This window comes from Histoplasma capsulatum (assembly GCF_000150115.1).
Source record: "Histoplasma capsulatum G186AR genomic scaffold supercont2.10, whole genome shotgun sequence".
Classification (NCBI taxonomy): Eukaryota; Fungi; Ascomycota; class Eurotiomycetes; order Onygenales; family Ajellomycetaceae; genus Histoplasma; species Histoplasma capsulatum.
The window spans coordinates 253487-271086 of NW_025544810.1; the positions used below are offsets into that span (position 1 = coordinate 253487).

Sequence of the window (17600 nt, forward strand, 5' to 3'; positions counted from 1 at the left end):
AAAGAACTATTCAAATACAGGGCTTTGTTTATGGTTGGGAGAGGGAAAAAAAATTTCTCCGAATCTGCATTTCCCTACTCCGTACTTCCTCCAGATCCCGGCCACCGTGCCCAACTTGGTCAGAGGCCATAATAGGCAATATAATCAGAATCCTACTGTGTGTGCCATTTAGCAGGAAGGAGAAGTAGGTACTGCTAACGAGAGGCTCATACATCTCATGCCCAGATATGACTGAAAAGTGGAGGTAGAGGCTTTTTTTGACAGGATGTCAACATGAACGACCAAGAGAAGGAACCAATCAAATAATAAGGTAATAGTAAGTTAGGAAAACACAAAAATGAACAGGCACAACTATCCTCCAATCGTTTTCGCTTTCCCCTTCACATCCATCTTGACCTAGCTACGCAGTAAGTATAGACCAAATCGCTCGTCTGACCAAAAATCCAAGCCCCTCCTTGGAACGTCAGCGCACGCATGCGGAAATCTTCCGGAAAACAAGAGAGAACAAGGCCATTCCCCCTCCATCCCCATATTATTTCTTCCAGTAAGTAAAACCCACTCTCTGTAAATCCTGCGCGATGGAAACTCCGAACCCAGCTACTTCGCTGTGCTAGCCAATCCCTCAAAGGTTGGAGGTTCAACAACCTGGCCGCCCCCTCCAACCCCACTGACACCATCTGTTTTTTTGTTCGGCAGGCCGGGCGATTTTTCTTGCAGTGAAGGCGCCCGCAGAAAAAAGAAAAATGTACAGTGCATAGTTGCCTCTGTATCTGTGTCTTGTAGTCTATGGACGGGGCTTCCTATGTAGTTAATTGTTTTTTTCCCTTGTTGTTTGAATGGGCAGATGGGCAAACCCCGGCCCCCCCCCCCCCCCCCCCCCCCCCAACCCCACCTGGAGAAATTTTATCCGCTATGTTTGAGAAGGGGATGGCGGGGAACGGATCGGGGTGTGTATACGCAGCGTACACGCCTTGTGGTTATAAGGTTTCCCTCAAGGGACAACCGGGGAATAGTTATGGTAAAATTTGAAAAAATTATATTTTGGTTGCGGAGTTATCGGTGTACTCGACCATTGAAAAGTTTAAAAAAAAAATCGAAAGAGAGAAATATTGATAAGTAAAGAAGTTGGAAGTTTTTTTTTTTTTTTTTCCTTTTTTTCTTTCTTTCTTTCTTTCTTTTTTTGAAGGAAGGGTTGGTTGTCCCTGCATGCATGCATGTATGGGGTGCGTGCACCACTGACTGACATGTTTTTTTTCCCGATCTTTGTCTCCTCCATGTCTTTTTCTCTTCCCTTTTAGTTTCAAAACTCCATTGCATCCATCCATACTCTGTCCATTCTTTTTTTTCTCCATTATGAATCTTTACCTCGTACCACGCAACTTTCTTCTCGAAGAAGTATATTCCAGCATTGCCGCGTGCGGGAGGGGAATCGGGCGATTGGTCGGGAACAGGCTTAAATGCAGAAAAATCCGGTTTTGTACTTAGCAACACAGGAAGGAAGGACTGGAAAGTTGTGGAGTGCAAATAAAAAGTGTGGGTAAGCCAAGTTTCAAATTTTGCAAAAGGTCCTCTGCTGTGCTGCTCCGGAGCCAGAGGCCCAACTTCGAGTCCTGTCCTTCCTTCAACGACTTGGAAGTTTCTATCCGGATCCACAGGGAGGAGGGATATCTATTCCGCCGGCACGTGGATGCGTTGGCCTCCTAACATCCGCCACCCCTGGCCTTGCAGCTTTACCTCGTCAATCGCCGTTAGATAGGCCCGCTAGCAGCTATCACAATGTAAGAGTGTCAGCTGCTCGATATTTTGTATAGTCGGTCTGATTGGCTTGGGGAACTACTCAAGCTCCTTGTTCGGCCTGGGAGAAGTCCTGTAACATTTCCAAACTGATGCCCAATCCGGGAGATGGAAGAAGAGCCTCCAAGGAGCCTATCCTTTTGTCTTCCGCATCTCTCTCGGTTTATAGGGAATTCCTGTGATAGAATCGCGGTTTAGAACCCAACATGGCCCTAAATATATGGCTAGTGTTGATTGTGAGGACTAGAGAGTCTTCAGGATAGTAGGGTATCGGGGGTTCTTAAAACTTTCGACCCTAGTTGGTTGTCATCTTTGAAGGACAATTCTTCTGTCTTTCTTCCCGCTTCATATAACACGTAACAAAAGAGCTTTTACAACACCCTTGAACAATGACGAAAATAAACAAATAGAGATCAGATAATTTCAATGACCCATAAGACGTCTCCAGATGATTCGCAGTGCTGAATCTCGATATTGTGGTTGGCTTTTATATAACTGACACTTGCATTGAGACCTGCAGAAATGAGCACGGAACAAGAAATCGAGAAGCAATCAACTGCAGCTGCAGCTGCATGGCATAAGACATAATTTCGTGTAACGGAGGGAGAATGGAGTATGGAGGTGACCAAGTGAGATGTTGTTGCTCCTTGTGTGTCTCAGGGAAAAAGTTGGTCTGCCTTTTTTGTTTCAAAGAGGCTGAGGATGGGCGCCACAATGTTGACGCAAGAGGCCGGCTGAATGTTTTTAAGCGTGTCTTTTTGGACAGGGCAGAGAGGAGGAGGGGAGGATGCTCTAAAACTTTCGCATCAGCAAGTTTCCATGCTGTGTAGATGGATGTCCGTGCTGGTAGTCTCTCGGGGATAACTTGACCACTCAGAGGATCTGAAGCTTGGCACATTTGCCGAAACCCAATGCGCCACAACAAACACATACCACGCTGGATGGCAATGCTTCTCTCCTCCGCACAGTTTTGATCTTCTCCGTCCTAGCTATATTATCCGATCTCATTCGGCTTCTGCTCTCATTTGGCTATCTTGGTTTTGTGCTTGTCGAACCTTATTCCTAGACAATGTCTAGCCCAAAAGATGAGGGGTCGGGTGTCCCCGCTGGCAGTCGGGGTTCCTGGTCGTCGTTCTTGAAGGTGAGGGGGAGACAAGTTAATTGAGTACATTTTTTTGCAAGAAAAGAAAATGATATTGCGGAACATATCCCATCTGCCCTTTGAAATACTTCTCTGACATTTCGATTTGTAGTCAATCGCCTCTTTTAACGGCGATCTCTCCTCCCTAACCGCTCCGCCCTTCATCCTCTCCGCCACCTCCCTCGTCGAATACTCCGCTTACTGGGCCGAGCATCCAAAGATCTTTGTTGCACCAGCCAAAGAGCCCGATCCCGAGAAGCGTGCCCTCCTTGTGTTAAAATGGTTCCTTAGTACGCTCCATCAGCAATATTGCAGCCGCAGCGAGAAGTTGGGCAGCGAGAAGAAGCCGCTAAATCCGTTCTTGGGTGAGCTGTTTCTGGGGAAGTGGGAGGATGATGGCGACGTTGGAGAAACACGGCTTGTTAGCGAGCAAGTAAGGTTCGTAATTCGTTCCTGCACCTTTTTGTTATCTGACTCCCAGCATTTTGCCGGAGAGTTTGTGGTGTGCTGAAAATGCTTACTCTGTCTGGTAGCCATCATCCACCTGTAACGGCTTATGCAATCGAGAATGAGAAGCATGGTGTGCAGGTAAGCCGTCATTCCACTCGATAAGTTTGAGATGCAACTTGCTGACACTGGAACTTGAATCTTTTTTTTTTTCCCCCGCGGCGTTCAGCTACAAGGATATAACGCCCAAAAAGCTTCGTTCTCGAGTACAATAAACGTCAAACAAATCGGACATGCTATATACTCCCTCACTCCGCTACCTACCACAGCCAACCCATCCCCAGAACGGGAAACATACCTCATAACCCTCCCGTCACTGCACATCGAATCCCTAATTTACGGAACCCCCTTCGTCGAGCTCAACCGCCACACCCAGATCGTTAGTTCCACCGGTTACGTTGCCAAGATCGAATACTCCGGCAAAGGGTGGGTGAGCGGGAAGAAGAACTCCTTCACCGCCATCCTATACCATGAGAGCGAAGGAGAAAAGAAACCCCTCTACACAGCTGAAGGCCAATGGTCCAACACCTTCGTCATCAAAACCGCCAAAGGCAAAAAGCAAGAAATCATAGAAAATTACTGTGCCAGGACGGAGAAGACGACCCCACTCACCCTCGCCCCGCTAGAGGAACAAGATCTGTACGAATCACGAAGGGCATGGAAGGACGTTGCAGCCGCCATCGGCCGCGGTGACATGGACGCCACCTCTGTTGCCAAATCGAAGATCGAAGTCGCCCAGCGCCAGCTGCGCAAGTTGGAGCGCGAAGAGGGCCGCGAGTGGGAAAGGCGGTTCTTCAAGCGCGTGGAGTCCGGCGAAGATGATCAGGTGTTTCTCAAATTGGCGGAGAAGCTGGGCTGGGTGGATTCCAATGGCAATGGCGGTCTGGAGTCCGATAAAACAGGCGGTGTGTGGAGATTTTTGCCTGAGGCAGCTAAGAATGCGGTTCCGCCCTATCATAAAGATGGGGCCCGCGGTCTGGGGTTAGTGGCCGGCGATAACTCATCTGTAGTGGTTGAACAGGCTACGGAATCAACGGAGGTTGCGGAAAGCAGTTGAGAAATGAAGCCAGGGGAACTTAAAGAGGGCTCCGCGCCGTTTCTTCACTTACATCTTACTTTCCTCTCTCTGTCTTTCTCTCTCTCTTTCTGAGATACTTTTGTTTCTATCCCCTTCCCAATTTTGGATTTAAAGACCCACTTCAGGACACAAACCCGTTCCCGCCCCCCCCTTTTTTTTTTTTAATTTCATTTATTTTTCCCCTTCTTTTCGTTTCCATTTTCCATTTTCCTCCACCGTTTTCTGTTCTGAGATGATTCGAAAGAATTTTGATTTTGCATCTGCATCTGCATCTGCATTTGGCTGGGCCTATTTTGTTTTACACGTGGTTTAAATTCCCGCTTCATTTTTTTTTTTTGATTTTATTTTATATATATATATATATATATATATATATATTTGAGTAGAAAAATAAGACGAGAGAGAGAAAGGCACTGGTAATAAGAACTTATCAAACGGCTGCCCTTTATATATATATATCTACAAGAACAGGATATATGTATGTAGCATCCATTACTCAGCTGGAGTGGTTCAAACTAGAGAGGTTATGGATCACACACACATATAAATACATATCTTTTCATCATTAGCTAGTTAACTAACTTACGCTTATATAAATATTTGATTTTTCATTGACTACGTAGACATCTTGATATAACAACTTGCTGTCATCATCAACCCCTTGTGCAAAATAGCCACCAAGCCTGGAAGTCTGTACAGGTATCATATATCATAATATATTACATGAATATGTATATGTATACGTAGATGCCATTTGCTATGGGTTCTAGATTCTAACAGGAGATAGGTATATATACATACATGCAAACATGAGACGTAAAAGAGAAAAAAGAAAAAGAAACCAAGCCATTATTAGCTACCGTAGCCCAAAAACGAGAGGTCCGCATGCATGCTATGTCCAACAAATGCATTGACGGGAGAGCAGGATTATGAGGAAGGAAAGCTAGGAGGAAACAAGGCGGGCGAAAAACGGAAAAATGAGAATACCAATGCTTTGCCGGCTCCAACACATAGTACGATAGGTCAAAAAAAAAAAAAAAAAAAAAGGATCAAAGACATGCCAAAAAAGAAAATTTTTTTATCCGGTATCCGCGTAGTCGGGAAAGGAAAGGGTCCAAAGCAATTAAAAAGAAGTAAAAAAAATAATAATAATATCAAAATAAAATGAAAGAAATCTTAAAACTCCCCATCATCGGTGATAATGTGCCTGCGGATACTCCGATGGCACTGGAGAAACGAATGAACGGTCATACCGCTGGGAATTCCGTAAACCGTCCTGCATCCGCAACCCTTCGGTTTCCAAATCACTTCCCGACTCGACATCATTGACACGACGGCCGAGATGTTTCCACGAATGCTTCGACCGACCCGCAGCCGCCGCCGCCTTTTCCGCCTTCTTTTCCGCCTTCTTCGCCGCCTTCTTCCGCTTAATTTCCTTCTTGTCCTTCTTCGGGAACTCACTCTCGGGCCCCACTAGCGCAATCGAAGGGTGCACGATGTTAAACAGAACGAAACCTAAAAACATAGGTACGGCTTCCAGCAAGTAGAAGGCCTTTTCGTTCGTGGCCAAGCCGGTTTCCATACCCTTTGAGAACTCGATTAGGCGGTAAATGATTCGGATGGTGATTAGGAGGAGCACGGCGTAAAGGGTGTAGAGGAGGCGGCGCCAGGGGAGGTGTTGTGGTTGGTATACTTCGATCTTGTTCATTAGGTACTGAAAGCGGCCGGCGAGGAAAAGGAACATGATTATGAAGAATTCTTGGAGACCGATTCCGCCCATGTCTGTAGACGTGCACAACAGGTTAATAGGGCGCCAAATTGCCGAAGGAGCCAACGGACCCCGTAAAAACGAAGGGCGCGTAATTGAATGATGGAGGAAAGGGAAATCAGGGTAGGCATTACATACAAATATTGACGCCCATTTTGGCCACGTTCGAACTGTCGGATGACATCAAACTTGCAGACGACGATTGCACGAACATGGAAAACACATCCAGCAGTACAAACACAAGCGTAATGCGCTGAGCGCTGATACCGAAGATCTTCTTCTCCGGAATGTAGAAATAGATCATCCGCCCCAAGACCATATACACAAAAGCATTTAGCCAAACAGGGGCGAGAATGATCAATAGTTGTTGTGGGATGAAGTGCCATAGACCATATATCTTCTTCGCGGAAACTACGCGCATTGCGAAGCCTCCAGTTTCCCATAAGACGGCCATTACGATCACCCAGCAAAATTTCTAGTAAAACAGGAGATCCAAGTTTTAGTATATCCACTTTTTTCCCCCTAGTTTCGAATTCAGAAGGGAGATCGAGGGGAAGTTAGGTAAGGTGTAAAACGCACCTTTCGGCATGTAAACCATTGAACGATATGAGCCAATAAAGTTACTGCATAGAGCGAGGTAAACAGAATGGCAGCCTCCACAGAGGGACAATATAACCACCCAACAGTCTCCGAATTTCTCTCAAAATCACAGCGGCCCATTTTTGTCTTTTGCTTCCGTGCAGGAGAGCCTCGAATCACAAGGAGAGACCAGAAACAAAAGAAAAGGCCAAGGTGCACCGAGAAAAGATGTGTAGTGAGATAATAATATAAGGAACGATCTAATTCTGAGATAAGATGTGTGCTGAATCAAAACAGCCAGAAAATCGGGGCATCCATGATGACTTAAATAAATCGTCCCCTCGCTCCAGCTTATCGCTTGACTAGATAATATTGAAAGTCCACTTTCATCAGACGAACCTGGAATGCATATTTTTTTTTTTGGTCGATGCTAAATTTAGATGACAGTTGCGAGGAGCCAGTCCTGGTTAGTTCGACCTGATGACAACAGGAAAGCGAAGCATTTTCGAGACTTCTAGAGTATCAAAGAAGATAGTTTCGCACTTGGACTCCTAGTAATGATTGCAGAAGAATCCGAGAGGATTCGTCATTGCCCGTTTGTGATGATACTTGTTGCCCCTGCTGGGACGGGTATCGATACGAATATTATGACCTTTTTTTTCTTCTTAGCTCGAGAAGGACGTTATCGAGCATGGTGATACGTTGTTGCTGGCTGGTGCTCGCTGTCAAGCCACGCAAGACCAACTTCGCAAGATCCTCCGCAGGTCAGCACAACCCCAGCAGAGATGCAAAGCCCTCACCACTGTGGTTTGGCAGCTATCCGGAGCATGGGCCAAAAGTTCAAATTAGTATTTTGTGTGGAGTGATGTCGCTGTTTAGTGAGGTGGGAACCGGGTTAGGTGCTCCAACAAAGGTTGGACCACCAGGGGATATTCGCGATCGGAACAGATCTATTTGCCCAGGGGTTACGTGTGGGTTCGCCGAATCGAGATAGCCCGGTGCTAGTCACGCAAATGAGATCTCAGGTTTTGATTTTCCAGGGGGTGGAGCCGAGGTGAGCAGTGGGATCCGGGAGCGAGATTATCACCGTGGAGGAGAAACGCCCAGAGTAACGGATATTAGCGGAGCTGTGTTCGCACCGAGAGCCAATCCGAGCGCAGCGCACCACTGAGGGGCGCTATCAAAGAATTACGACACCGATGCAGCCCTACTCCGTACGCAGCATATCCGCCACACGTCAGATTAGTTCGTTGGCTGTCGTTTCATGACGTTTCCCACATTTCCCACACCAAGAGCCGCGACGGATTTAAACGAGGGCAGAATCCACAGAAGCGGCGCTAGTGCTACCGCTGCCTTTTTGGGTAATTGATCTGCCCCCTCACCGTGCTTGCTATAAATATAACTATATAATTGTTCTGCCTGGCGTGTGGCTGCATCCACGCAGTTCTTCAGATGCTGTTGACGACTGAAATACAAGGAGAGAGCGCCTTGGGAACCCGCATGGCAACGTAGGCCCCTGCTCATGTCATGGTGGTGGGTGCTGTCCCCGCGGCAATTCACAGGATTGAGAGCGGCATTACAAAACCAAATTCCGATTCTTTTTCAATTTCATGGTTTGGTTCTATCCTCAATCTGAAAAGAGGGGAAGATAGGAGAAACTTGGAACAACCGAGAGGAGAAATATAAAACCAAGAAAAATGATAACCGTGTGGTTTGTCTGCTTGCCTGTCGTATCATTTCCATTTCAATTAATCAATCGAAGCTATAGTTTATTGGCAAAAAAAAAAAGAAAAAAAAAGAAAAAAAAAGGGGGGGAAACGAGAAAAAAACGAGTCCAGTCTCCCGAAGACGAAAATGTAATATAATTGTTACAAGAATGATTTGCTGTGTTTGTTGGGATTTGGAGAGGAACCGACATGAAATCCGTATGAGGGCAAACAAAAAAAGAGAGGAGCTGATAGGAGGAAAAAAACAACCAATAAACAAAGCTAAAAAGGAAAAATGATCACGTATCAAAACCTTTTTTTTGGGAGGGGGCCAGGGGTCATTCGCAAAAATAATAGACCCTGTTGCAAGACAATCAATAACGAGACAAAAGGAAAAGAATCATCATTAGGGAACAAAACGAAGGAGTAAGCTCCCATGTACGAAGGAGAGCACACGTGGAGGGCGGAAGGACCTAGCCCCAGCGCTGCTTCCAAACGGCCTGTGAACCAGTTCATTTTGTGGTTTGCTTCTTAATGACCGTAGTTGCCGCCCCATCCTCCTCCACGACCGCTATTTCCGTAATAATTGCCACTAAACCCTGCCCCGTAATTGCCATATCCACTGGCTTGGTGATGGGATGCATTGGCTCCCTGGTGATGCGCTCCAAGGCTTCCTAATCCACTGTATTGTGGGTTAAGCTGAGGATACGCCCCGAATCCCTGCTGGCTTGTTGGTTGACCCTGTGTAGGGGGCAAGCTCGTCTGCCCAGCCTGGGGTTGGCCAGGACCACTGTTAGTTGCGGATCCTGGACGGTTTGCTTGAGCTAAGGATGGGCTTGGCCCGCCTGCCTTGGGCGCTTCGAATCCCTTTGCCGTTTCCTCTGCGCTCACTGGCTGCTGTTGCGCAATAGGTTGGCTTTGGACAAATCCGGATTGTGTCCGGCCGAATACGTCCGGGATTCCGCTGAAGGCAGTATGGCCTGAGGTTTGGGCATCCGACGGCTGAGCAGAGCCTGTACGGCCATATCCTGCTTCGCGTCCAGGAACATTTTGGTTGAATGAAGCAGCAGTAGCCGGAGAAGAAGCATGATCATAAGAGAATCCATGCTGAGGCTGCGCGTACATGCCGCCTTTGGCGCCGTAGGGAGCAGCATACTGGTTGCCATAACCAAATTGGTTGTTGTGAAGGTAGTGTTCTTCGTATCTCCTTGCGTCATCGTACATCGGGCGGTTTCTTCCATATTGATGCTGGTTCATTTGGCTCATGTATGTATTTGCATAATGGGGGTTGGAGTAATAGGGATAAGCATAGTTGTAGGCACCATGCGCACCCTGCGCCTGAGGGACATGTTGAGCCGGTTGTGTAGTTTGACCAGGCAGTGTGGGGTTAGGTGTATTTTGACCACTGCTTGGAGCTTCAACATGGGTGAAACGGCTTGGTGGCTGCGTCGAAGCGACCTGAGGTTGCACATCTGCACCGCTGACATTAAATCCACTCCCGGCCCTCTGTTGTGTCGAAACGCCATCCTGGGACTGGCCATATGAGCCATAATAGTAGGGGTTTCGTGCCTGGTCGCCTCCATAAATTGCCGAATAATCTGCGGCGGTGGTAGCCGTGGCTTGGGATGGGATAGGAGCTTGGTTGGAAAATGGTTCCTGTGTTTGTGGCTGCGACTGGTCAGCTTGTTGGCTGAAAGGATCATACGGCTTCTGTGCTTCGGTATACCGCCCGAAGTCGTTAAATGGAGCATCTGTAGAACTGGCGGAAGGGGCAGGGGGAAGGCCAGGTGCGGGTCGAGGAAGAGCGACGGTGTCTGGAGGCTGAGCTTGCGTTTGAGCTTGGGTGGAGGGAGGGAGGGATGCGCGGGGCGCAACTGGTGAGTGTTGAGGAGGTTGAGCACGAGTTTCAGGTTTTTCTCTCTCCTCGTCAATGTCAAGATCAACTGGTCCGTTCAATCCCATGCTTCCGAATTGGACCGCAGCACGATCGACGGCATGGTTTCCAGGCATCACAACGGCCTCCTGCTGTTCCATAACACGGCGCTGTAAGTTAGCCGCACGTCCAGATCCAGTGGTAGCTTTGTACGCAGTGGCAGTATAGCCTGAGATGTGTCGGGTTTGCGATGCGTTGACGCCGGTACCGCTGGGTTGCTCTGGGGTGCTTGTTGCCACTGTGCTCGCTGCTGTCGTGCTTGTCTGTGGATGCGATACATCAGGAACCCGCTCAAGGTTTGTTTGAGTCAACTCATCTTTTGGAATCACTGGGGCATGCGTTGTCTGTAAGGGGGTGGAGGTTAATGGTTCCACAGCGCGAGGGACTGTTGCTTGACGGACGACTTCTGGCTCTTCTGAAGGTTGTTCAGACGGTTTCTGGAGGGGTGGTTCGGTAGGCTTAGGTGCGGTCGCTGTAGCAGGAGGAGGAGCTTTTTTCTGAGGTGGAGGCGGAGCTGGTTGAGTAAACAAACTTGCCCAGCCTTTCTTCGAACCTTCTGGGATAAGGCTGCTCTTTTGCGTAGCCTGTTCTTGGAGCTCGTTTGCGACAGCGGTAGTACCTGGTTCCGTAGAAGCCGCAACGTCTGCAACTGCAGGTTCTTCCGACTTTTCCCATGTGTCAGCTGGCACAGCAGCAGCAGCTTCGGACTCTTCTATAGCATGTACCCCAGGTTTTTCAGTACGAGTCCCATTTACGTGTCCACCCGCTCTACCACCACGTCCCCCACGACCACGATCACCCCGAGCGCGTCCGCGAGTTTCAAAACCTCCACGGCCACGGCCTCCACGATTTGGTGGTGCTGAGGTAGATTCTGCCTGCGAGAGGGGCTCTTTCGCCTTGACACGGGATCGATCAGTGTGCTTCTTTTTGACCTCACCCCACTGCGAAACATTGCCTAAACAAAGAATATTGATGATTATCAGTATATAGAAATCGATGCAGAAGCTTGTCGCAATACATAAGGGAATAGGCCAACGAACCCTCAGTGATGCGCTCAATCGCAATTTCAAGATCCCCATCGGCATCCTCTAGTGCAAAAACAAGGTCCTCATCGGTCCAGTCTGCGAAAAGTTCTTTTATGGTCGAAAGGTTACCGGCATGCTTTTTCTTAAGTTGGCCTATTTCTCCTTCATCTTCATACGATGGCTCAGACATATTTTCCGAGTCTGCTTTGGCTGGTTTGTTGGATCGTCCACCTCTCGAGCTGTACCCACCTCTGCCGCCACGAGCAGACCCCCGACCACGAGAGCCGGATGGCCTGAATTGAACTTCAGACATGACTGTGAGAGATTATTTTTATGAAGATGCCAGCAAAGAAGCAAGGAGGAAGAAGGCGATTGCGGTAGGAGAGGGTGGAGTAGAAGACTGAGAACGTTCACGAGCTTAAACAAGGAGGGAAAAAAGACAGCTGGCGGCGAGGGCCAAGACGGGAGGCAAAAAGGCAAAAAGTAAACAGCAAAGAGGACAAAACTCGATCTCTTGAAGAGAACAAACCCAGGAGAAACAACAGAGAGTTTGGATGACGGAGCGGTCGGGGGGATAGGTCTTGAAGACACAAAAGGATGGTTGGGAGGTTAAGAATATGTCGCGTTTCTCTCTTTCTTTGCTTTCTTGGCTGGGCGGCTCAAAGTCCAGTTCTGTCCCAATTGGGAAGAATTTACGCGAGCTCGCGCTAGGTTGGGCGCCAAACCACTGAAACCGCTGGGGGAAGCAGATGCACGTACAACCACAACCACGATTGCGGTTACAATTATAACTGCGATCACTTACCCACTGTCTAGAGGTATCTCACTAGTCCATCCACCTGTTGCTGGCTAACTTCCACCAACTTCGTCGGGTTCCCCTCTCGCCTATTTGTTCCTGCTACTGCTTGCCAGTCACTCAGCAGCGATCTGAGAGGAGGGGTCAAACATCCGCGGCGAATGGGAGAACTAGTGCTCAGTTACTGCACAATTACGGGCGAACCGGGTGGTGAATGAGGGCCGATGGAGGCTACCAGAGTACATTGTTTAAGGTCGCTATCAAAACAATGTCCCCAATTTGGCCGTTCTACTCAAGAATCTCGCCGGCTTCTATCCTTTCTCCACGGCCATGAGTCTAGCAAACCGTTGGCCCGGTCGACACAGTCCTCGACTCCAAATCGTCATCCAAATAATCCCGACAACAGATTGAGTGCCTCTAGCAAGGACACCGACAAACACTTGAGCTCTATCCTAGACCACCCGCTTTTCCGAATAGTCCCTGCTAAGCCATTACCTCAGAGAGATCATAATGGTAATCAGGCTCAAAATGTACCCAATGCTGGAAAGAAATTAGCGAAGGATCCTTTACAACTGCTGGACGAATTAATAGCATCCGGACGAGCTGATCATAATACCCTTTACCGTTGTCTACGAGAGTATGGGCCCCCTTCGATCCCTTCGAAACTACCTAATGTCGAAGCTTCTAGCGTGGGATCGAGAATCGTTGCATGGTACTCCGCCGCGGATTTTGAATCAAGAATGCTTTTTTTCGGTAGCCGCCCTACTATGGGCATAGCCATGCCATATATGGTCGTTGATCGACTTCAAAACACGGTTATCAAATGGGTGAAGATGGTGTATACGGCGCCTTCGAGTGACGGCCTTGCGAATTCCCTCCTACCCACACAACGCCTCTGCCTAATAAACCTTTTACGTGAGTTTGTCACCGCTGAGATAAAGTATGGCCATGGCATTCAGTCCGCTTTGAGGTACTATATCCGTGTCTGCGAAATATTACCTCCAGGTGATAAATTCAGTGGTTCGAAACAATGATCCTTTCCGTGCGTCATTACGAACCGTAGGATCCGATTTGGCTATGTGGATTTCGAGCCACAACAAAACCTTCGAAGTCCAGGAGGTTCCTGTTGCCCTGTTCGATGAATTCCGTATGCTCTCTGACCAGTTTTCCAATAGCAAGTACTTCTGGGGAGCTTGTTTACCATTGTATCACCCCACCAAGCCAGATGTTAAACCAGCCTTATCTTATATGAAATACGGACCCGCGAGTCGCGGGACGCGAATCCACCCAACCATGCAGAAACACTTGTTACGATTATCGTTGGACGCGGCGCAGCTGTGCCTTGAACAAAAATTGTACTCGGAGGCATCTTGGTTGCTGACCCATGCCAAACAATTTATTCGGGGCGAAGAACTTATCTCCTCCGAACAGCCCTCAGAGAGGTCCAACCAACTAACAACTCTTGGATATGATCCATTATTGGCTGGAATGTGTGTGCAATAGGCTTGCCACTCCCCTGCTGTAAGGGCAATCAAGCCGCGCTTTTAGTTCACTGTTAGGCAGGATTGACCCAGCACACAATTACATATGTTTTTCTCATTTGATTGGAAGCTTTTCAGAAATGGAGCACCCCTTTTGACAGAATCCTAGTAAATATTTTGATCTAGTCGAGTATATTTAATGGCAAAGTTTCTTAAGTCAAGGACAATGGGTAGCTGAAATAGGGATAAGTTGGGTCAGGTTCTTTATTGCGAAAGGGGTTGGGAATTTCACTGAAGAAGTAATGAGGGTGATCATCCCTCCTCACGCTTGACGGGATGGAGGCAACTTGGCCCTGTAGAATAATACCGTAGGGATAGCGATACTGGGAGCCGTCGATGTATTCCGTCAACGAGCTCAGTGTACATGGGCTTTCCTGCATGCATGTCGCTATTCGCTCCATTCCGTAGCAATCCGTACATGTTAGTATCTTGCATTCGCATCGCCACTTCCTGTTTCAAGCAGTAGTTCCGCGATTCTGCTGTGGCTATTCAATACAGCGGCTGACAACGATGTGTCGACCCGTCAAAAAGTCAACAATGGCTTGTATCCCTACCATCAATAAGGCACTGGTCCATATCAACTGAGGCCCCAGCCGCAAGAAGCAAGCTTACAATCTCTTCGTGTCCTCTGTAGGCGACCTCCAAAAGTTGCTTTCATTGGCTTGCTCAGTTACCAACAACTCAACTGGCCCGGCATGGCCTTCTCTGGAGGCCACTATAAGCTGCGGTCAGCCAGAGCCGACTCCTGATATATTGTTTTCTGAAACAACAATTCCGCTACTTCTCCGCTTCTTCTCCTAGCCGCTAAGTTTAACGAGAAAGCTGCTCCATCCGCGCTTGTGTGAAATGCATGCTCTATATCTCTTTCCAGTAGAATGCGAATAATTGAGAGATAAGGTCGTTTGCCAGTGCAAAATAACAAATGGGGATCGGTCTGGAGGATGCAAAGCTGGCGATTTATGTTATTAAGGAGGAGTTCTACTCTTATTTCATACATGCACTCTGCAGCTAAGCAGAGAGGGGGGGGTACCGCCAAACCGATCAGTGGCTTCGAGCGCATCCCTCCGCACAAACATCAGATCCACAGGTGGGCTTCCCCGTCCGTTGCAGGGGTGGCAAATGCTGTGGCAGTAGAGTGGTATAAAACCCAGTTGCTGGTGGTTGGAGTAAACTCTCAACCGGTTAGGTTTTGCATTGTAGTTACTCCTTCCTACAATAGCTCTCCGTCATTCCCCAAAGGAGCCTAGGAGAAGGAGCCAATAATTGCAAGGTTCCGTCAGAAGAGGTGTCCGTCTGGTTTTATTCGTGCAGCCCAAGTCAATACCTGGAGCTCCAAGCAGAGGTTCAACGATATTGGTACGGCCGTTTATTGCTACGAAGGAGGGAGAGTTGTTCCGTATGTGGCATCCTTGCAATAATGGTCAAATTGTGTTACTGAGTACCAAGTTAGCAGATGCCGTATTTCATGTCCTAGTGGCCTATATCAAAGCTGATTTGCTTCCATTCTAGGTTACATGACATTTGAGGAGGTTAAGGTTTAACTTAGAACCGCGAAAAGACGAGTGTCAGCAACTGCAATCGGGTTGATATCACATTCATTCTGACTTCAGATAGCTCGCGACTTCAAGAACGAGCGCGACCGGCAGGGTAGCAAAAGACATCCCGCTGCCCCACGGATGGATGTGAGATTCAGCGCGCAGCCTGAACTAGGCTCGAGTTTGGGAGAGGGGAAGGGACGGCTTTAAGAACCCAACTTGCGGAATAAAGGGTAACTAATGGAAGAGCAAAACATTTGGCAAGTCGTGTATATCCTTCAACACATGATGGACACGTTGGGCATGGTAGTCTGAGAGATGGATCGATATAGAAAAGGTTGAAACATGGACTTCTTCATGGAGCATCAACCACTGTTTAGTGTTAAAAATAGAAGACCTGCCTCGAGTGTCTAACCACTTATTATTAGCCTCCCGCTCAAGTGGCTTGGTTTATCTCTTCCATACCACAAACCAGGAACCTACCCTGCAGCAGTGCTTCACGTCGCCACGCGATCTGGACCTTGAGCTGACTGACCCATTTAGCCCCAGACGTCGCAACCACATCCAGCCTCCAACCTCACCTCCTGAACACTGCTGTGTCGCCATCATCACCCTCATCATCTCCATCACTTTCTAACTCAGTCTACAATTCCTTTCAAGCTTCTTTTTCATCTACATTCACCAAACACGCCGTTTGGACCGTATATCTGGCCCAATCGCACATTTGCCTCCTCACTGTTCCGCTCCGCATTTGCTTGTTCCCTCGGCGCTTCTACTTCTACACAACTGCCAGTCACTCAACAATTACCACCATGGCCACTGAAGCAGTCAATGGAGGTATGTATTAAACTGGTTTATGTTCCTAGAGTGACGCCCCAGTACTAGCTATGGAGTACTGCAATCTAGCATCTTCTGCTGCTAGTTTACTTTCCAACTATATATTCAAACCTGATGGATGTGCTATCTCAATTACCGTTGTGGAGCTTTCTTCTGGCACACAATTCATTTTATTTCTTTGAAAAACTAATCATATCGACCCGCAGCTCCCGTGCCAAGCGAAACTCCGAAAGAGGATACCAACAACACCGCTGGCGTGGACGCTGGTAAATCAACCACGGTGGACGGGGAGGCGCCCACGGAGGTCAGCGCACCCGAAGCGGGAGCTGCTACGTCAGCTAGCGCCGAGAAAGATGCCGACAGCTCTGCAAAAAGCGCGGGAGATAAGCACGAGCGCGCCAATGCAACCGAGGATGCCAACCAACCGCGAAAAGATGAACCTGCGACAAAAAAACAGAAAACCGATGCCGCACCGCCCAAGGCAGCAAGTGGATCCCACACCAGCACTGCGGAAAATGGCGATCAGAAGAGGGGTCCAGGAAGACCAAAGAAGAGCGGGACAAGAGAGAAACCGGAAAGGAAAACCCCTAAGCCTCGCGCGACTGAGGGAGTTGGAAGCAGAACTAGGAGTCGTGTTCAGGCATAGAAACAACTGCTATGTACTCCATACGGGAAATATCGCTAATATTCTCAGCTTCTGCGGGTTTCAGCGCACTCCTTCGATTCTCGTGCTCCCTAACCCAACTTGTCGTTGGCCATGTTTAGTGGTTGAGCTCTGATTCTTTCTTGTCTATGTTTTTGTTTTTTTCACAAAAAAAATCTTTTTTCTTCTCATTCTGTCTAAATAATTTCTGGGCTCAGTTCTTTTTCACATTTTCCACGTGTGCCTTTTATTTTATGTTTTTATTTTTTCCCATTCGCTGTCTCTTTCATTTTCTCTCTATCTTATTTCGGCTTGTGGACATACTAAGGCGCACCTCGGAACTGAGTGGCCAGGGGGCCAATGGACAAAAGAAGGCCCCTGTCATTATGGGACAACAAAACATTACAAAATTAAACGGGTGTTCAAAATGTTAAAATGTTAAAATATTTCACAGGGCTCTTTTTCGATTACCTGTTGCACTGTTCTGCATTGCTTAAACATAATTTTGTGACTGGCTAATCTTTTTCGGCAAATGTAAGCGGCTGATAAAAGACGCTGCCTATTTTAAAAAAGCTGAAACAAGAAAAATTGTGTGATTTATGAAACGAAATCAGAATTTCCCTTTTTTGAGCAAATATATGGTGCATATCCGGATTGAGTGTGCGAATTGAAAGGCGTTTATTGTGTTAGAGAATAGTTGTAGAGAAACGCAAGGAA

General features: G+C 47.8%; 6 protein-coding genes across 6 annotated transcripts; 4 read left to right on the forward strand and 2 right to left on the reverse strand.

The window, feature by feature from the left end:
* Nucleotides 1–2797: 2797 nt before the first annotated feature.
* HCBG_06736 (oxysterol-binding protein) lies at nucleotides 2798–4499 on the forward strand (the record flags this gene model as incomplete). Its single annotated transcript, XM_045433785.1, has 4 exons — nucleotides 2798–2935; nucleotides 3048–3373; nucleotides 3469–3523; nucleotides 3612–4499. 4 exons carry the CDS (start codon nucleotides 2864–2866, stop codon nucleotides 4497–4499), a joined length of 1341 nt encoding a protein of 446 aa, XP_045285266.1.
* Nucleotides 4500–5709: 1210 nt separating this feature from the next.
* HCBG_06737 (uncharacterized protein) lies at nucleotides 5710–7008 on the reverse strand (the record flags this gene model as incomplete). Its single annotated transcript, XM_045433786.1, has 3 exons — nucleotides 5710–6302; nucleotides 6427–6763; nucleotides 6868–7008. The coding sequence occupies 3 exons, from the start codon at nucleotides 7006–7008 to the stop codon at nucleotides 5710–5712; spliced, it is 1071 nt and encodes a 356-aa protein (XP_045285267.1).
* Nucleotides 7009–9104: 2096 nt separating this feature from the next.
* On the reverse strand, nucleotides 9105–11844 carry HCBG_06738 (uncharacterized protein; the record flags this gene model as incomplete). Its single annotated transcript, XM_045433787.1, has 2 exons — nucleotides 9105–11461; nucleotides 11547–11844. 2 exons carry the CDS (start codon nucleotides 11842–11844, stop codon nucleotides 9105–9107), a joined length of 2655 nt encoding a protein of 884 aa, XP_045285268.1.
* Nucleotides 11845–12343: 499 nt separating this feature from the next.
* HCBG_06739 (uncharacterized protein) lies at nucleotides 12344–13361 on the forward strand (the record flags this gene model as incomplete). The annotated part of the gene is made up of 1 exon (XM_045433788.1): nucleotides 12344–13361. The coding sequence occupies one exon, from the start codon at nucleotides 12552–12554 to the stop codon at nucleotides 13359–13361; it is 810 nt and encodes a 269-aa protein (XP_045285269.1).
* A 43-nt stretch (nucleotides 13362–13404) lies between these two features.
* HCBG_06740 (uncharacterized protein) lies at nucleotides 13405–13830 on the forward strand (the record flags this gene model as incomplete). Its single annotated transcript, XM_045433789.1, has 1 exon — nucleotides 13405–13830. One exon carries the CDS (start codon nucleotides 13405–13407, stop codon nucleotides 13828–13830), a length of 426 nt encoding a protein of 141 aa, XP_045285270.1.
* Nucleotides 13831–15994: 2164 nt separating this feature from the next.
* On the forward strand, nucleotides 15995–17515 carry HCBG_06741 (uncharacterized protein; the record flags this gene model as incomplete). The annotated part of the gene is made up of 2 exons (XM_045433790.1): nucleotides 15995–16240; nucleotides 16447–17515. 2 exons carry the CDS (start codon nucleotides 16216–16218, stop codon nucleotides 16884–16886), a joined length of 465 nt encoding a protein of 154 aa, XP_045285271.1.
* Between the last annotated feature and the right edge of the window lie 85 nt (nucleotides 17516–17600).